Here is a 20,009-nt window from a genome sequence, read left to right as displayed (position 1 = left end):
ACGTTTGGAGCTATAGACAAAGTATAATATGAAGAATAAACAGAACACTACATGGCTTCCCATGTGATACCAGATTTACACTGATCGTTGCGTTTTCAAATATTGAAAAGCTTGCTTTTGCTCGCAGTTCAATATTTAATAACACAACTCCTGTAAAACTGGTATCAAACAGGAAGCCATGTAGTATTCTCTACATCTACGTTTTCTGTTTTTGCAAAACAAAGAACTTGGCAAGGCTGCAGATTCTCTAACACACACACACACACACACACACAGCATTCACATTATTAACACACACATACTTGTGCATACAAACAGGACACAAGCACACTTAATGCACACAACGGAGTCACACTCACACACACACATTCCACACTCACTATAACACAGACTAGTGAAATCAGCAATGTGGTCAATCAATAGTTTATTGCTCAACAAATGCACACCAGAAAAACAATCTTTAGTCACATAGTTTGACAAACCACAAACACATTCACATACCAATTCACACACATAGTGATAAACGCCCAAACAAACACGCTTGCACACACATACATACACACACAAACATGCAGTGTTGCAAAGACTGGCTTCAGAGCTAAGAAGGGAGAGAATCCACCAAGGAAGGGAGAGAATCCACCAAGGAACGCAGAGACTTGCGAACCAGTGAGGTGTGAACGCCGGCAATGCTGTGCAGCACCGCTGAGTGAAGCGACGTCATCTGCACGTGATACACGGTAACAATGACAATCACACCTACACACACCAAAGACACAGACTTAACACAGAAATAGTACTGCTCACATGTTCTGGTAAAGGGATTATAACTAACAAGAAAACAGTCTCAATCGCCCCAAGAGCTACACAGCTCAATTCGGGGGATGTAATTAGGTGACCACACACCAGGAATACCTAAAAATAAACTTTGTGCGATGACCTAAAGCCAGATATTAATTGAGCCCAAAGTTTTATTACAGTCAATTCAGTGCCAAAGTTTTATTACAGTCAATTCAGTGCCAAAGTTTTAATACAGTCAATTCAGTGCCAAAGTTTTATTACAGTCAATTCAGTGCCAAAGTTTTATTACAGTCAATTCAGTGCCAAAGTTTTATTACAGTCAATTCAGTGCCAAAGTTTTATTACAGTCAATTCAGTGCCAAAGTTTTATTACAGTCAATTCAGTGCCAAAGCTTTGTGAAGAATCCGCTATTGAGCGCAGAGACTTGCTTGATAGTGACAAAGGGAGAGAACCCACTATAGAGTGCTGAGACTTGCAAACCAGAGACGGGTGACCGCCGGCATAACTGTGGTCACATTTCTTCATGAAACTGACTTCAACCTATCAATGTGAGGCTTGACCTCTGTCAAATGACCCCCAGTTTAAGACTCCCTCCTAAGAATACTTTTTAAGACTTGATTTTCTCAGAATGTTGGTGGTCTTAAAATGGGGGTTTGGCTGTAGCGACTAAGGTCCTTACCTGGTTCCTGTGGGCCCTGACCAGGCTGTAGCGACTATGGTCCTTACCTGGTTCCTGTGGGCCCTGACCAGGCTGTAGCGACTAAGGTCCTTACCTGGTTCCTGTGGGCCCTGACCAGGCTGTAGCGACTAAGGTCCTTACCTGGTTCCTGTGGGCCCTGACCAGGCTGTAGCGACTAAGGTCCTTACCTGGTTCCTGTGGGCCCTGACCAGGCTGTAGCGACTAAGGTCCTTACCTGGTTCCTGTGGGCCCTGACCAGGCTGTAGCGACTAAGGTCCTTACCTGGTTCCTGTGGGCCCTGACCAGGCTGTAGCGACTAAGGTCCTTACCTGGTTCCTGTGGGCCCTGACCAGACTGTAGCGACTAAGGTCCTTACCTGGTTCCTGTGGGCCCTGACCAGACTGTAGCGACTAAGGTCCTTACCTGGTTCCTGTGGGCCCTGACCAGGCTGTAGCGACTAAGGTCCTTACCTGGTTCCTGTGGGCCCTGACCAGGCTGTAGCGACTAAGGTCCTTACCTGGTTCCTGTGGGCCCTGACCAGGCTGTAGCGACTATGGTCCTTACCTGGTTCCTGTGGGCCCTGACCAGGCTGTAGCGACTAAGGTCCTTACCTGGTTCCTGTGGGCCCTGACCAGGCTGTAGCGACTAAGGTCCTTACCTGGTTCCTGTGGGCCCTGACCAGGCTGTAGCGACTAAGGTCCTTACCTGGTTCCTGTGGGCCCTGACCAGGCTGTAGCGACTATGGTCCTTACCTGGTTCCTGTGGGCCCTGACCAGGCTGTAGCGACTAAGGTCCTTACCTGGTTCCTGTGGGCCCTGACCAGACTGTAGCGACTAAGGTCCTTACCTGCTTCCTGTGGGCCCTGACCAGGCTGTAGCGACTAAGGTCCTTACCTGGTTCCTGTGGGCCCTGACCAGGCTGTAGCGACTAAGGTCCTTACCTGGTTCCTGTGGGCCCTGACCAGACTGTAGCGACTAAGGTCCTTACCTGGTTCCTGTGGGCCCTGACCAGGCTGTAGCGACTAAGGTCCTTACCTGGTTCCTGTGGGCCCTGACCAGGCTGTAGCGACTAAGGTCCTTACCTGGTTCCTGTGGGCCCTGACCAGGCTGTAGCGACTAAGGTCCTTACCTGGTTCCTGTGGGCCCTGACCAGGCTGTAGCGACTAAGGTCCTTACCTGGTTCCTGTGGGCCCTGACCAGACTGTAGCGACTAAGGTCCTTACCTGGTTCCTGTGGGCCCTGACCAGGCTGTAGCGACTAAGGTCCTTACCTGGTTCCTGTGGGCCCTGACCAGGCTGTAGCGACTAAGGTCCTTACCTGGTTCCTGTGGGCCCTGACCAGGCTGTAGCGACTAAGGTCCTTACCTGGTTCCTGTGGGCCCTGACCAGGCTGTAGCGACTAAGGTCCTTACCTGCTTCCTGTGGGCCCTGACCAGGCTGTAGCGACTAAGGTCCTTACCTGCTTCCTGTGGGCCCTGACCAGGGTGAGCACTAGACGGCCGTACTTGACGTCAACGACTAAGGTCCTTACCTGCTTCCTGTGGGCCCTGACCAGGGTGAGCACTAGACGGCCGTATTTGACGTCAGCGGCTAAGGGGAAAGCCCCTGTCTCCAGCACACGCAGCACGGCCAGCAGGTCATCGGGGTTCAAATCCACATGTCTGTTGACCGCACTTTGCAGCACTGTGACCAGGTGTTGGTCTACCTGTCTGTCTGACCTGCACACACCTCTGACAGGGGGGGGGGGGGGGGGGAGGGGGGGGGGAATTGAAAAAATGAAAGTTGAAATTTGGTGTGTGTGGGTGTGTGTATGGTGTGTGTTTGTCTGTATATTTGTGTGCAAGCTTGTTTGTGTGTGTGTGTGTGTGTGTGTGTGTGTGTGTGTGTGTGTGTATGTTTGTGTGTGTGTGCAAGCTTGTGTGTGTGTGGCTATATTACACTATACAATGAACTACATGTATCAGATACAATTCTGATGAAGGTAGCCTTCTCTGTACAACAGCTAGGCACTACAGAAAATACTTGACCACAGGGAGTGATGACAAACAATACATGTACCTGATGAAGCCGAGCAGGGCGGGAGGGTCCCAGCTCTTGCAGACTGACGACATCACTTCTGCCTGAACACTGCCTGCAACATGAGACGACCGCTTCAAGGGTTGGTACAGTACTGCACCAATCTTGCTGACAGAGAGACAGACAGGGAGAGAGACAAAGACAGACAGACAGAGAGACACACACCCAAGGAACTCACTGAGCGGTGTCTGCTACAGACAGTCACACAGAACAGCGGTCAGTCTAAGAGAGAGAGAGAGAGAGAGAGAGAGAGAGAGAGAGAGAGAGTGTGACAGACAGAGAGCCAGACAGATAAACAGACAGACAAGGAACCCACTGAGCGGTGCTTGCTGCAGACAGTCACACAGAACAGCGGCCAGTTGTTCTGGGAAGGCGGCGGCCAGGTCACTCAGGCATGACGTCATGTCACGTGACGCTGTCTCCTCCATACTCATCAACTGCACAGCAAACCACGCGTCATCTCAACCTCCACACTCATCAACTGCACAGCAAACCACGCTTCATCTCAACCTCCACACTCATCAACTGCACAGCAAACCACGCTTCATCTCAACCTCCACACTCATGAACTGCACAGCAAACCACGCGTCATCTCAACCTCCACACTCATGAACTGCACAGCAAACCACGCTTCATCTCAACCTCCACACTCATGAACTGCACAGCAAACCACGCTTCATCTCAACCTCAACACTCTTGAACTGCACAGCAAACCACGCGTCATCTCAACCTCCACACTCATGAACTGCACAGCAAACCACGCTTCATCTCAACCTCCACACTCATGAACTGCACAACAAACCACGCTTCATCTCAACCTCCACACTCATGAACTGCACAACAAACCATGCGTCATCTCAACCTCCACACTCATGAACTGCACAGCAAACCACGCTTCATCTCAACCTCCACACTCATGAACTGCACAGCAAACCACGCTTCATCTCAACCTCCACACTCATGAACTGCACAACAAACCACGCGTCATCTCAACCTCCACACTCATGAACTGCACAACAAACCACGCTTCATCTCAACCTCCACACTCATGAACTGCACAACAAACCACGCGTCATCTCAACCTCCACACTCATGAACTGCACAGCAAACCACGCTTCATCTCAACCTCCACACTCATGAACTGCACAACAAACCACGCTTCATCTCAACCTCCACACTCATGAACTGCACAGCAAACCACGCTTCATCTCAACCTCCACACTCATGAACTGCACAGCAAACCACGCTTCATCTCAACCTCCACACTCATGAACTGCACAACAAACCACGCTTCATCTCAACCTCCATACTCATCAACTGCACAGCAAACCACGCTTCATCTCAACCTCCACACTCATGAACTGCACAACAAACCACGCTTCATCTCAACCTCCACACTCATGAACTGCACAGCAAACCACGCTTCATCTCAACCTCCACACTCATGAACTGCACAGCAAACCACGCTTCATCTCAACCTCCATACTCATGAACTGCACAACAAACCACGCTTCATCTCAACCTCCACACTCATGAACTGCACAACAAACCACGCGTCATCTCAACCTCCACACTCTTGAACTGCACAGCAAACCACGCGTCATCTCAACCTCCATACTCATGAACTGCACAGCAAACCACGCTTCATCTCAACCTCCACACTCATGAACTGCACAGCAAACCACACTTCATCTCAACCTCCACACTCATGAACTGCACAGCAAACCACGCTTCATCTCAACCTCCACACTCATGAACTGCACAGCAAACCACACTTCATCTCAACCTCCACACTCATGAACTGCACAGCAAACCACGCTTCATCTCAACCTCCACACTCATGAACTGCACAGCAAACCACGCTTCATCTCAACCTCCACACTCATGAACTGCACAGCAAACCACGCTTCATCTCAACCTCCACACTCATGAACTGCACAGCAAACCACGCTTCATCTCAACCTCCACACTCATGAACTGCACAGCAAACCACGCTTCATCTCAACCTCCACACTCATGAACAGCACAGCAAACCACGCTTCATCTCAACCTCCACACTCATGAACTGCACAACAAACCACGCTTCATCTCAACCTCCACACTCATGAACTGCACAACAAACCACGCTTCATCTCAACCTCCACACTCATGAACTGCACAACAAACCACACTTCATCTCAACCTCCACACTCATGAACTGCACAGCAAACCACACTTCATCTCAACCTCCACACTCATGAACTGCACAGCAAACCACGCTTCATCTCAACCTCCACACTCATGAACTGCACAGCAAACCACACTTCATCTCAACCTCCACACTCATGAACTGCACAACAAACCACGCTTCATCTCAACCTCCACACTCATGAACTGCACAGCAAACCACGCTTCATCTCAACCTCCACACTCATGAACTGCACAGCAAACCACGCTTCATCTCAACCTCCACACTCATGAACTGCACAACAAACCACGCTTCATCTCAACCTCCACACACATGAACTGCACAGCAAACCACGCTTCATCTCAACCTCCATACTCATCAACTGCACAGCAAACCACGCGTCATCTCAACCTCCACACTCATCAACTGCACAGCAAACCACGCTTCATCTCAACCTCCATTTTAACTCAAAGAACAGCCAGCGCACTTGCTATTTTTTAGACTGCTATTTTTGCTTTTAACAAAGAGTGTGGACTCCCCATTTTTAAGACCTTAATTTTTCTGATTTTGTGTTATATTAAATGTGTGAATTTACCCTAACCACTTTAAGACTCCGTCCATTTTGTGAGACCTCATGCTCTGTGTGTTTGTTCAGGTTTAGAAAGGAGGTTCCAATGAAGGAACCTGAGTCTTATAGACATTTTACTGTCATGCCCGTCGCTTTAATAGAGTCTGTACACAGACATGACGGGATCCATACAGACGACTCAAAGACGCAACTCACTGTGTGTGTGATGATAGCATGCACTAAAGCTGTGCTGGCTCCATGACTCAACTTGTGGGAGAGGGTCACACTACTCACTGTGTGTGTGATGATAGCCTGGACTAATGCTGTGCTGGCTCCATGACTCAACTTGTTGGAGAGGGTCACCACACGTTGCAGCACATCAGGGAGCAGGAAGGACTGGACTGCAGCAAGCCCTACCCCTTGACACACCGCCGCCACCTGCACACAGCAAGCCCCACCCCTTGACACACCGCCGCCACCTGCACACAGCAAGCCCTACCCCTTGACACACCGCCGCCACCTGCACACAGCAAGCCCCACCCCTTGACACACCGCCGCCACCTGCACACAACAGTCACCACTGCTATTTGTGGTCGGTGTCACCACTGCTATTTGTGAGGCAGGCCTTCTTCTTCTTCTTCTGCGTTCGTGGGCTGAAACTCCCACGTACACTCGTGGTTGTTTTTGCACGAGTGGAATTTTACGTGTATGACCGTTTTTTACCCCGCCATTTAGGGTGAGGCAGGCCTAAAAGTGGCGAGTATTTCACTCGCCATGGCAAGAAGAAACATGTAACTGGCAAGTAAAAATGTTCACCTACTCTCCAAATGCGAGTAACTTTGCTGAAACAAATGGTTGGTTTGGCAAGTAAAGTTTGCTCTTTGGCTAGTAAATGTTGAGAATCACTTGCCAAAGGCTAGTACAACATTTGGTTGACGTTCAGGGCTGTGGGGATGGGGGGGGCAACTTGCAGTGATGCGTGAAATCCACCCCCAAACCCACCCTCCTCCCCACACACCCACCTCGCTTGATCCTCTGGGGGTTCAGGAGGAGAGTTTAAAAAGAAGGACGCCGAGCGATAGGGGGGGGGGGGGGGGGGGGGTTAACTCTGAGAAATAGAGAATACTACATGGTTTGTTGTGTCGTACCAGATTTACACGAGGTTTTTTTTTAAATATTGAACTGCGAGCGAAAGCGAGCTGTTCACTATTTGAAAAAGCAACGAGTGTAAATCTGGTACGACACAGCAAGCCATGTAGTATTCTGTTTATCCTACATACTGTACTTACGTGTATTTTACTGAAAATGTCCTGCAGTCGAGGCAGCTAAATTGAAGACGCTTGTTTTGGAACCTCGATCTCTTCTAAAGCCTCGTGCAATCTATTACGTCAAAGCAAAGAAACGTCACTCTGAGAGTGTGGCGTGACGTGTTAGTTCTAAAGATTCATCGAGGATAATTAGCGAGCGCAATTTTTTTTTCTATAATGACGTTTGTCTCGGTGACTTTGGCATCATAAGCTGTGGAAAAACAGGTCCCTGCCAGACTTGCTTGACATGACCTCATTTACATGATATACACACGTGTGATTTGAACGATTATTATCTCACGGGTGTCTCTCTCACATATGTTGGATAAACACAATGACCAATGTATCAGATTATAGAGCTACAATGACCAATGTATCAGATTATAGAGCTACAGCTCAAGGCAAGGGCCACCAAAGCACAAAGAGAGTTTCAAAATAGTTCAACTGATAAATGTGTTGGTTTTTTTGACTGAAAAGAACTATATAGTTTCAACCTGCGAGGCGGGCAGGGCAGCCAGGAAGTCGAGGTCAAGGTCACCAGGTGCATCTTCCTCTCCGGAAGACAAGGCCTCGCGCAGTCTCTGTACGTCTCCCTGCGATGCAAGATCATGGGGGTCACAGGTCACAGCCACACCACACCTTTCTCACCGCTCGTTCACTGCTAACAATGTTCCGTCAGACAACACAAACACCAATACCTGTTGGAGTAACAACTCAGACAATTCCTCATCAAAAGGAGGCTCTAATGCTTCAGCTTGTTGTCAGCATTGTGTTACATGTACTTTGCAGAACTGCTAAATTAGCTAATGTATCGATTGAACACTGGATTTTCCTTCTTTGAGCCATGTGACATCAGAGGCTGACAAAACTTCATATTTAGGCGGCCAGCCCAGACTAAAAAATAGTGTTCAATCATAAAAACTGAAAGGAATTCTAACCAGAATCGATCGATACATGAATGTTATTTGCATTTTTGACCAAAATATGTTATTTACCATCTCAGGCATGGGAATTGAAAATTGTAAAAAAGGCGGAAAATTTATAACTGAAGACGCGAAGCGTCAAGTCGACGACGCGAAGCGCCTAGCCTTACTAGGGGGGTCCGGGGGCATGCCCCCCCGGAAATTTTTTTCTCCAAAGAACCCAGATGGTGCAATCTGGTGTCATCTGAGCTCCAAGTTTGCCATTAAATTCTGTTTTTAGAATCAGAGTTTTTAGTACAAAAAACATACCAAATTTTGCTTACATGTATTATATATATATATGGTTTACATTTGTAAAAAAATTTATCTGTTGAGACAAACAGGAAAATGTAACTTGTAACACAATCTGTGCAATCTGGTTTACTTTCAAACATAAAAGTTCAATAACTGAGGCGGGCGGTAGTAGTGCGTGAACAAAGTACGGAAAGTTTTCGCGGGCTTTTGCGCAAAGGCCAAAGTAACCGGTGCTTTTTTTGTGTGCCTCCCCCCTTTATTTTTTCGGCGGACACTTTTGCATTTTCGGCGGAACAAAAAAAAAATTCGGCGGAAATCCGCCATTCGGCGGACAATTCCCATGCCTGCATCTACTGGCCGTATAAAATTTCATCTCACACGGCATCACTGCAGAGCGCCTAGAACTGTACCCACGGAATATGCGCGATATAAGCGTCATCGATTGATTGATTGATTGATTTGCATTTTTGACCAAAATATGACATTTTATACAGATCTCGACAAACATTGTTCACCTCGACCGCTAGCGCGGTCTCGGAGGAACACTGACTGTCTTGATCTGTGTAAAATGTCATATTTTGGTCAAAAATAGAAATAACGAATAATAATTGTGTCCCAACATGAAAGTTAAAAATCAAGATGCAAATGAAAATCTACATACTGAGACATGCGACACAATCAATACTTGCAACCCAAAGGAAGGAACGTAAATTTATCGAACACAGGAACACATCTCTTGTAATCACACACACACACACACACACACACACACACACACACACACACACACAAAATACAAAAGAATGAAATAGGAACATTATGATTCAAAACAAGAATTGAGCAGACCTTGTACTCAGCCTCAATGTCAGCCACACCATGACCAGGGTGATCCAGTTGTGCTGGAGTGGTGTCCACCTGGCTGTTTGCATAGACTGCCCTGTGGTCGGCCTCATCCCTCCCAACACTCCCCCCGGTCTCCACGGCAACGCACACCTCCTCCTCCCCATCACTGTCCACCACAATGACTGAACTGTCGGCTTCTTGGGCGTCCTTGACCGCGCATGACCTTTCCGACCTCTTTGAGGAAGAAGGTGACCTCAAGGTCGCAGGGTGAAGGTCAGACGGCAGTGTAGCTGTGTGTGCATCAAGGTCAGTCAGGTGTTGACTGTGCATGCGAGTGATGCCGGACAGGTTGCTACACACCTTACTTCTACCATCCTCAGCGCCAGAGCGAGAAACACAAACTGACTTGCTTTCCCTTGCGTCCTGACATGGCGGCACACCCACACCCACACCCACACCCACACCCAGACCCACACCACTGCCACATGACATCCCCCGTTTAGATCTGTCTGCACAGTGAATGTCCACAGTACTTTTGTCTCTGACACCGCTTTCTGACTTGTCGCCAGGATGAACGCTAGCACTGTCCAACTCAACAGCACCATGTCTGACAAGAACGTCCTTCCCCCCTCCCCCTTCCCTGTCACACACTCCACCTTCATCGGCACCATCGTCCACCAATCTGCAGCGGTCAGCAACGAGAGACACCAGCCTGTCCATGAGTGGCTGAACCAGCGGTGACCTCTGACCCGACGCTTGGCCCAGCTGACGGACAAACCTGTGCAGACTGTCGGGGGATACGCAGTCCTGCTGATTCAGCAAAAAGTGAAGGAATCCCTGGATGAAGGTTTCTGGGAAACACAACAGCATGGGTTGGCTGCACACACACACGAAGCACACCTTACATTTCATTGCTGCACACACACTCAAACACATCTTAATTACTTATGAGTGTCAGGAAAATGGATAAAACAAGTCGCGTAAGGCGAAAATACAATATTTAGTCAAGTAGCTGTCGAACTCACAGAATGAAACTGAACGCAATGCAATTTTTCAGCAAGACCGTATACTCGTAGCATCGTCAGTTCACCGCTCATGGCAAAGGCAGTGAAATTGACAAGAAGAGCGGGGTATTCGTTGCGCTGAGAAGGATACATAGCACGCTTTTCTGTACCTCTCTTCGTTTTAACTTTCTGAGCGTGTTTTTAATCCAAACATATCATATCTATATGTTTTTGGAATCAGGAACCGACAAGGAATAAGATGAAAGTGTTTTTAAATTGATTTCAAAAATTTAATTTTGATAATAATTTTTATATTTTTAATTTTCAGAGCTTGTTTTTAATCCAAATATAACATATTTATATGTTTTTGGAATCAGAAAATGATGGAAAATAAGATGAACATAAATTTAAATCGTTTTATAAAAAAATTTTTTTTTTTACAATTTTCAGATTTTTAATGACCAAAGTCATTAATTAATTTTTAAGCCACCAAGCTGAAATGCAATACCGAAGTCCGGGCTTCGTCGAAGATTACTTGACCAAAATTTCAACCAATTTTGTTGAAAAATGAGAGCGTGGCAGTTCCGCCTGAACTTTCACAAAAAACACGGATATGACGTCATCAATGACATTTATCAAAACAAAAAAAAGACAACAACGTCTGAGGATATCATTCCCAGGAACTCTCATGTAAAATTTCATAAAGATCGGTCCAGTAGTTTAGTCTGAATCGCTCTACACACACAGTGACAGACAGACAGACAGACAGACAGACAGACAGACAGACAGACAGACAGACAGACAGACAGACAGACACACACATACACCACGACCCTCGTCTCGATTCCCCCCTCTACGTTAAAACATTTAGTCAAAACTTGACTAAATGTAAAAAAGAAACATGTGTATGATAAACAAGTACCGTATATTTCAATTCCTGTGGATGTTACAAAGAGAACCGTTTCTGACTTTCCATGATTTGAACAATGTGGCGTCACCTTGGCAGATATGTATCTTCCGATCACTACCATAGTAACAGTGATGTTGACTCTCACTACCATAGTAACAGTGATGTTGACTCTCACTACCATAGTAACAGTGATGTTGACTCTAACTACCATAGTTTGTTTGTTTGTTTGCTTAAAGGCATATGTACGCGCTCCCGTGTTTACAAAGTGTAGTTTGCCCATAATCGATGTCAAACGCACCATAAGACCATGTAATGACGATATGTCGCCATGCGCGGACCATATACATGCATTGAAGGGGTCCTAGACCACAATATTTTGCAGGGAACTTAATTTAGCATGTCTCCAGCTGTTGGTAAAGCAATTAGCGTGTATAGTCATCGAGTACATATGGCTTTAACACTCAGCCGACCACGAAGGGCCATATCAGGGCGGTGCTGCTTTGAGATATAACGTGCGCCACACACAAGACAGAAGTCGCAGCACGGGCTTCATGTCTCACCCAGTCACATTATTCTGACACCGGACCAACCAGTCCTTGCACTAACCCCATAATGCCAGACGCCAGGCGGAGCAGCCACTAGATTGCCAATTTTAAAGTCTTAGGTATGACCCGGCCGGGGTTCGAACCCACAACCTCCCGATCACGGGGCGGACGCCTTACCACTAGGCCAACCGTGCCGGTTCTCTAACTACCATAGTAACAGGGATGTTGACTCTCACTACCATTGTAATAGAGATGTTGACTCTCACTACCATAGTAACAGGTGATGTTAAAGGCATATGTACGCGCTCCCGTGTTTACAAAGTGTAGTTTGCCCATAATCGATGTCAAACGCACCATAAGACCATGTAATGACGATATGTCGCCATGCGCGGACCATATACATGCATTACAGCTTGTTTTAGAGTCTCAAAAACTTTGGATGTAAACAAAGACGCGGAGTTATTTCCCTTGCGTCAACGCTACCTCTGTTGGCAAATCTATAAATAGGACGATCCAGATCAAAATGAAAATTAACATATCTCAACATTGAAGGGGTCCTAGACCACAATATTTTGCAGGGAACTTAATTTAGCATGTCTCCAGCTGTTGGTAAAGCAATTAGCGTGTATAGTCATCGAGTACATATGGCTTTAACTAACTACCATAGTAATAGAGATGTTGACTCTCACTACCATAGTAACAGAGATGTTGACTCTCACTACCATAGTAACAGAGATGTTGACTCTCACTACCATAGTAACAGAGATGTTGACTCTCACTACCATAGTAACAGAGATGTTGACTCTCACTACCATAGTAACAGAGATGTTGACTCTCACTACCATAGTAACAGGGATGTTGACTCTCACTACCATAGTAACAGAGATGTTGACTCTCACTACCATTGTAATAGAGATGTTGACTCTATTCATTTCCTTCTGCTAACATTCTACAGGGTCCATTTCTGTCTACAGAGTAAGGACTCTGTCTGCCTTGTATCGGTTACTGCTCTTGCTTTTAGTCAGACAAGCTTGAAACAACACATGCTCCTTGTCCTAGCGTCTTGAACACACTCTTCGCTACTACGCTAGTGACTGGCCTATATTGTCATGTGGGAAATGTTTACTTATTAAAAGCAAAGTTTATTCACTCTTTCTTCTTCTTCTTCTGCCTTCGTGGGCTGAAACTCTCACGTACACTCGTGTTTTTTGCACGAGTGGAATTTTACGTGTATGACCGTTTTTTACCCCGCCATTTAGGCAGCCATACACCGTTTTCGGAGGAAGCATGCTGGGTATTTTCGTGTTTCTATAACCCACCGAACTCTGACATGGATTACAGGATCTTTTTCGTGCGCACTTGGTCTTGTGCTTGCGTGTACACACGGGGGTGTTCGGACACCGAGGAGAGTCTGCACACAAAGTTGACTCTGAGAAATAAATCTCTCGCCGAACGTGGGGACGAACTCACGCTGACAGCGGCCAACTGGATACAAATCCAGCGCGCTACTGACTGAGCTACATCCCTGCCCTGTTCACTCTTTCAAACCCATACAAACCGAACAGAGTTATTGCCCAACATCTTCTATTCATGCCAGATATCTCCTCCATACAGGGATGTTAACACTATATAATGTATCCATTGAACACTCGATTTCCCTTCTTTGAGTTATGTGACGTCAGAGGCCGACAAAACTTCATATTTAGGCAGCCAGCCGAGACTACAAAACAGTGCATGTTTGTGTGCATTCAATCATAAAACTAAAAGAAATTTTAACCAGAATCGATCGATACATAAATGTTAGTTGCATTCTTGACCAAAATATGACATTTTACACAGATCTCGACCGCTCGGATGAACACTGGCTGTCTCGATCTGTGTAAAATGTCATATTTTGGTCAAACATACAAATAATGTATAATATTTGTATAACCATCATTGCTGCAAGGTGTGACCTACAAACACAGGTTTCCCGCTGTGTCTACACAGGGGTGGTTGTTGCCAAGGGAGGTAAGCAGCTGGTCCCACGACTCACACGTCCGCTTCCCTCCTCGTCTGTATACCATGGTAGCCATGGCAACCAGTCGGTGAGGGTCATGTGACCGCTGCAGCAGGACGCTCAGAGGGCGTCTCCATGGTAACGCTACCTTACTCAGCAACTGTTCGCCCTCCTTTGCTTTCACCTGCATGGCCTGTGTACACAGAGAGAACATTGTCACCTGTCTATCACGGTCTGGGTACACAGAGAGAACATTGTCACCTGTCTATCACGGTCTGGGTACACAGAGAGAACATTGTCACCTGTCTATCACGGTCTGGGTACACAGAGAGAACATTGTCATCTGTCTATCACGGTCTGGGTACACAGAGAGAACATTGTCATCTGTCTATCACGGTCTGGGTACACAGAGAGAACATTGTCACCTGTCTCTATCACGGTCTGGGTACACAGAGAGAACATTGTCACCTGTCTCTATCACGGTCTGGGTACACAGAGAGAACATTGTCACCTGTCTCTATCACGGTCTGGGTACACAGAGAGAACATTGTCACCTGTCTCTATCACGGTCTGGGTACACAGAGAGAACATTGTCATCTGTCTCTATCACGGTCTGGGTACACAGAGAGAACATTGTCACCTGTCTATCACGGTCTGGGTACACAGAGAGAACATTGTCACCTGTCTATCATGGTCTGGGTACACAGAGAGAACATTGTCACCTGTCTCTATCACGGTCTGGGTACACAGATAGAACATTGTCACCTGTCTCTATCACGGTCTGGGTACACAGAGAGAACATTGTCACCTGTCTATCACGGTCTGGGTACACAGAGAGAACATTGTCACCTGTCTCTATCACGGTCTGGGTACACAGAGAGAACATTGTCATCTGTCTCTATCACGGTCTGGGTACACAGAGAGAACATTGTCACCTGTCTCTATCACGGTCTGGGTACACAGAGAGAACATTGTCATCTGTCTCTATCACGGTCTGGGTACACAGAGAGAACATTGTCATCTGTCTCTATCACGGTCTGGGTACACAGAGAGAACATTGTCACCTGTCTCTATCACGGTCTGGGTACACAGAGAGAACATTGTCATCTGTCTCTATCACGGTCTGGGTACACAGAGAGAACATTGTCACCAGTCTCTATCACGGTCTGGGTACACAGAGAGAACATTGTCATCTGTCTCTATCACGGTCTGGGTACACAGAGAGAACATTGTCACCTGTCTATCACGGTCTGGGTACACAGAGAGAACATTCTCACCTGTCTATCATGGTCTGGGTACACAGAGAGAACATTGTCACCTGTCTCTATCACGGTCTGGGTACACAGAGAGAACATTGTCATCTGTCTCTATCACGGTCTGGGTACACAGAGAGAACATTGTCACCTGTCTCTATCACGGTCTGGGTACACAGAGAGAACATTGTCATCTGTCTCTATCACGGTCTGGGTACACAGAGAGAACATTGTCACCTGTCTCTATCACGGTCTGGGCACACAGAGAGAACATTGTCATCTGTCTCTATCACGGTCTGGGTACACAGAGAGAACATTGTCACCTGTCTATCATGGTCTGGGTACACAGAGAGAACATTGTCATCTGTCTCTATCACGGTCTGGGTACACAGAGAGAACATTGTCACCTGTCTCTATCACGGTCTGGGTACACAGAGAGAACATTGTCACCTGTCTCTATCACGGTCTGGGTACACAGAGAGAACATTGTCACCTGTCTCTATCACGGTCTGGGTACACAGAGAGAACATTGTCACCTGTCTCTATCACGGTCTGGGTACACAGAGAGAACATTGTCACCTGTCTCTATCATGGTCTGGGTACACAGAGAGAACATTGTCACCTGTCTATCATGGTCTGGGTACACAGAGAGAACATTGTCACCTGTCTATCACGGTCTGGGTACACAGAGAGAACATTGTCACCATCATGGCCTGGGTACACAGAGAGAACATTGTCACCTGTCTATCACGGTCTGGGTACACAGAGAGAACATTGTCACCATCATGGCCTGGGTACACAGAGAGAACATTCTCACCTGTCTATCACGGTCTGGGTACACAGAGAGAACATTGTCACCTGTCTCTATCACGGTCTGGGTACACAGAGAGAACATTGTCACCTGTCTATCACGGTCTGGGTACACAGAGAGAACATTGTCACCTGTCTCTATCACGGTCTGGGTACACAGAGAGAACATTGTCATCTGTCTATCACGGTCTGGGTACACAGAGAGAACATTGTCACCTGTATATCACGGTCTGGGTACACAGAGAGAACATTGTCACCTGTCTCTATCACGGTCTGGGTACACAGAGAGAACATTGTCACCTGTCTCTATCATGGTCTGGGTACACAGAGAGAACATTGTCATCTGTCTCTATCACGGTCTGGGTACACAGAGAGAACATTGTCACCTGTCTCTATCACGGTCTGGGTACACAGAGAGAACATTGTCACCTGTCTATCACGGTCTGGGTACACAGAGAGAACATTGTCACCTGTCTCTATCACGGTCTGGGTACACAGAGAGAACATTGTCATCTGTCTCTATCACGGTCTGGGTACACAGAGAGAACATTGTCACCTGTCTCTATCACGGTCTGGGTACACAGAGAGAACATTGTCATCTGTCTCTATCACGGTCTGGGTACACAGAGAGAACATTGTCACCTGTCTCTATCACGGTCTGGGTACACAGAGAGAACATTGTCACCTGTCTCTATCACGGTCTGGGTACACAGAGAGAACATTGTCATCTGTCTATCACGGTCTGGGTACACAGAGAGAACATTGTCACCTGTCTCTATCACGGTCTGGGTACACAGAGAGAACATTGTCATCTGTCTCTATCACGGTCTGGGTACACAGAGAGAACATTGTCACCTGTCTCTATCACGGTCTGGGTACACAGAGAGAACATTGTCATCTGTCTCTATCACGGTCTGGGTACACAGAGAGAACATTGTCACCTGTCTCTATCACGGTCTGGGTACACAGAGAGAACATTGTCACCTGTCTCTATCACGGTCTGGGTACACAGAGAGAACATTGTCATCTGTCTATCACGGTCTGGGTACACAGAGAGAACATTGTCACCTGTCTCTATCACGGTCTGGGTACACAGAGAGAACATTGTCACCTGTCTCTATCACGGTCTGGGTACACAGAGAGAACATTGTCACCTGTCTCTATCACGGTCTGGGTACACAGAGAGAACATTGTCATCTGTCTATCACGGTCTGGGTACACAGAGAGAACATTGTCACCTGTCTCTATCACGGTCTGGGTACACAGAGAGAACATTGTCACCTGTCTCTATCACGGTCTGGGTACACAGAGAGAACATTGTCACCTGTCTCTATCACGGTCTGGGTACACAGAGAGAACATTGTCACCTGTCTCTATCACGGTCTGGGTACACAGAGAGAACATTGTCACCTGTCTCTATCACGGTCTGGGTACACAGAGAGAACATTGTCACCTGTCTCTATCACGGTCTGGGTACACAGAGAGAACATTGTCATCTGTCTCTATCACGGTCTGGGTACACAGAGAGAACATTGTCACCTGTCTCTATCACGGTCTGGGTACACAGAGAGAACATTGTCACCTGTCTATCATGGTCTGGGTACACAGAGAGAACATTGTCATCTGTCTCTATCACGGTCTGGGTACACAGAGAGAACATTGTCACCTGTCTCTATCACGGTCTGGGTACACAGAGAGAACATTGTCACCTGTCTCTATCACGGTCTGGGTACACAGAGAGAACATTGTCACCTGTCTATCATGGTCTGGGTACACAGAGAGAACATTGTCACCTGTCTATCACGGTCTGGGTACACAGAGAGAACATTGTCATCTGTCTCTATCACGGTCTGGGTACACAGAGAGAACATTGTCACCTGTCTCTATCACGGTCTGGGTACACAGAGAGAACATTGTCATCTGTCTCTATCACGGTCTGGGTACACAGAGAGAACATTGTCACCTGTCTATCACGGTCTGGGTACACAGAGAGAACATTGTCACCTGTCTCTATCACGGTCTGGGTACACAGAGAGAACATTGTCATCTGTCTCTATCACGGTCTGGGTACACAGAGAGAACATTGTCACCTGTCTCTATCATGGTCTGGGTACACAGAGAGAACATTGTCACCTGTCTCTATCACGGTCTGGGTACACAGAGAGAACATTGTCACCTGTCTATCACGGTCTGGGTACACAGAGAGAACATTGTCACCTGTCTATCACGGTCTGGGTACACAGAGAGAACATTGTCACCTGTCTATCACGGTCTGGGTACACAGAGAGAACATTGTCATCTGTCTATCACGGTCTGGGTACACAGAGAGAACATTGTCATCTGTCTATCACGGTCAAGCTGTATCTGATGCAAACAACCTGCAAGCTGGAATAACCTTCTCTCCTATTATTTCACCCTAATGGTAGGTAGTCCCACTGACTGACTGAGGCAGCCATTTTTTTTAAAAATGATGCAACTTTCACCAAGCTCAACACCACTTTCCTTTTGCCTTTGATGATTTATTTTGTTATTAAAATAAAGAATGATACCTTCTGCCTTGTTCTGTGTTGTTTATTTATTCAGTATTTGCGTTTACACGTCACATTTAATTTTCAAACAAACAGGAGAAACGCAAGTTTTCTCACGCGCGACGCTATGGCCCAATTGGGGAAATTTCCACAGACTGACCCCTACCTTGTTTCAACTGGCGGGGCATTTCTATAAATGAGCTCATTCACATCGTTAGGTGGTAATCTTGAGCTCCAAACTTTAGCATAATTGATTAATTTGGTTGTTCAATCGACAAAAATGCACGGAAAACGGCGCACGTTGTCAACCATGGGACATCATTTACATGAAAGAGTTGTCTCCCTTGTCCGCTCATACGGATAATTCCTTCTTTGACCCATGTAAACGAAATGCATTCGTGCAGTTCATCGAAGTTCATTCCGAAATTTCAAAGGGATCTTAAATGACTTATGATCTACAAGTGCAGGTTCTACAAATTTGGAGACTTAAATGCCTCTGAATTATGAACTATGAATTTAACACGCTAAAGTTTACATACAGTCGGATTTAGCACAGTGCAGTTTGTGCCTTCTTGGTTTACCGGAATCCGACCTCTACACAAAGTTTTGAAACTGAAAGTAACACCTAGTCGCATCTAAGTTTTCATTCAATGATTGAGACTAAGGATTGCTGACTTGGCAAGACGCATCAATACAAACCTTTACGGCATGCACGCTTGAGAATGGTGTAGTTGTCTCGAGTGGTAAGAACTACGTACAGCTGTCTTAATTCGTAATCAAACCACCCATAGATTAAATAGACCAAAACCACAGGCACTCAAGCAAGACCTTTTCTTCCTCATCAAGTAAGCTTATATTAACCTTACAGGGAGACAACTGCCATGCACCCTCATCTTCTTACCCCAATGTATGATAAGTTCCCGAGTGGTTGTCAACATGCTGTGGAGGAATACAAAGTGATCTGCGTCACGTGCATGCTTTCACGCGTGCTCACCTGTGTGTAAATGTGGGTTTGAAAAAAAAGGAAATATCGAATATTCACACACATAACCTTTATCACAAAACAGTGACAACGAAACAATTTCCGTCTGAAGCTCTCATCATATCGATATATCCTCCATCGACAAAACAGTATTGTTCAGACCAGTTTGTTGAGTTTAATCAGACAGTACTGCGCTGGCATGTCACACTATCCATGACACAAAACAAGACTGCCAGTGCCAATGATTATAATTTATCAGACTTGTTAGGTGATGGACTTATTTCAAAACTCATAGTCGTAGCCCATTCCCTATACAATTACTAA

The 20,009-nt window shown here is 46.6% G+C and overlaps 1 protein-coding gene across 1 annotated transcript; it reads right to left on the bottom strand.

The window, feature by feature from the left end:
- Positions 1 to 413: 413 nt before the first annotated feature.
- On the bottom strand, positions 414 to 12,355 carry LOC138949831 (uncharacterized). Its single transcript, XM_070321609.1, has 9 exons — positions 12,303 to 12,355; positions 9,658 to 10,531; positions 8,089 to 8,187; positions 6,582 to 6,725; positions 5,691 to 5,705; positions 3,869 to 3,974; positions 3,535 to 3,607; positions 3,008 to 3,206; positions 414 to 721 (listed from the first exon to the last, which is right to left on the bottom strand). The coding sequence occupies exons 1-9, from the start codon at positions 12,353 to 12,355 to the stop codon at positions 599 to 601; spliced, it is 1,686 nt and encodes a 561-aa protein (XP_070177710.1). The 3' UTR covers positions 414 to 598.
- Positions 12,356 to 20,009: the final 7,654 nt, after the last annotated feature.

Source organism: Littorina saxatilis, linkage group LG16, assembly GCF_037325665.1.
Source record: "Littorina saxatilis isolate snail1 linkage group LG16, US_GU_Lsax_2.0, whole genome shotgun sequence".
Lineage (NCBI taxonomy): Eukaryota > Metazoa > Mollusca > Gastropoda > Littorinimorpha > Littorinidae > Littorina > Littorina saxatilis.
The sequence above is the reverse complement of the archived record's forward strand: the minus strand, read 5'-3'. Positions and strand labels throughout refer to the sequence as shown.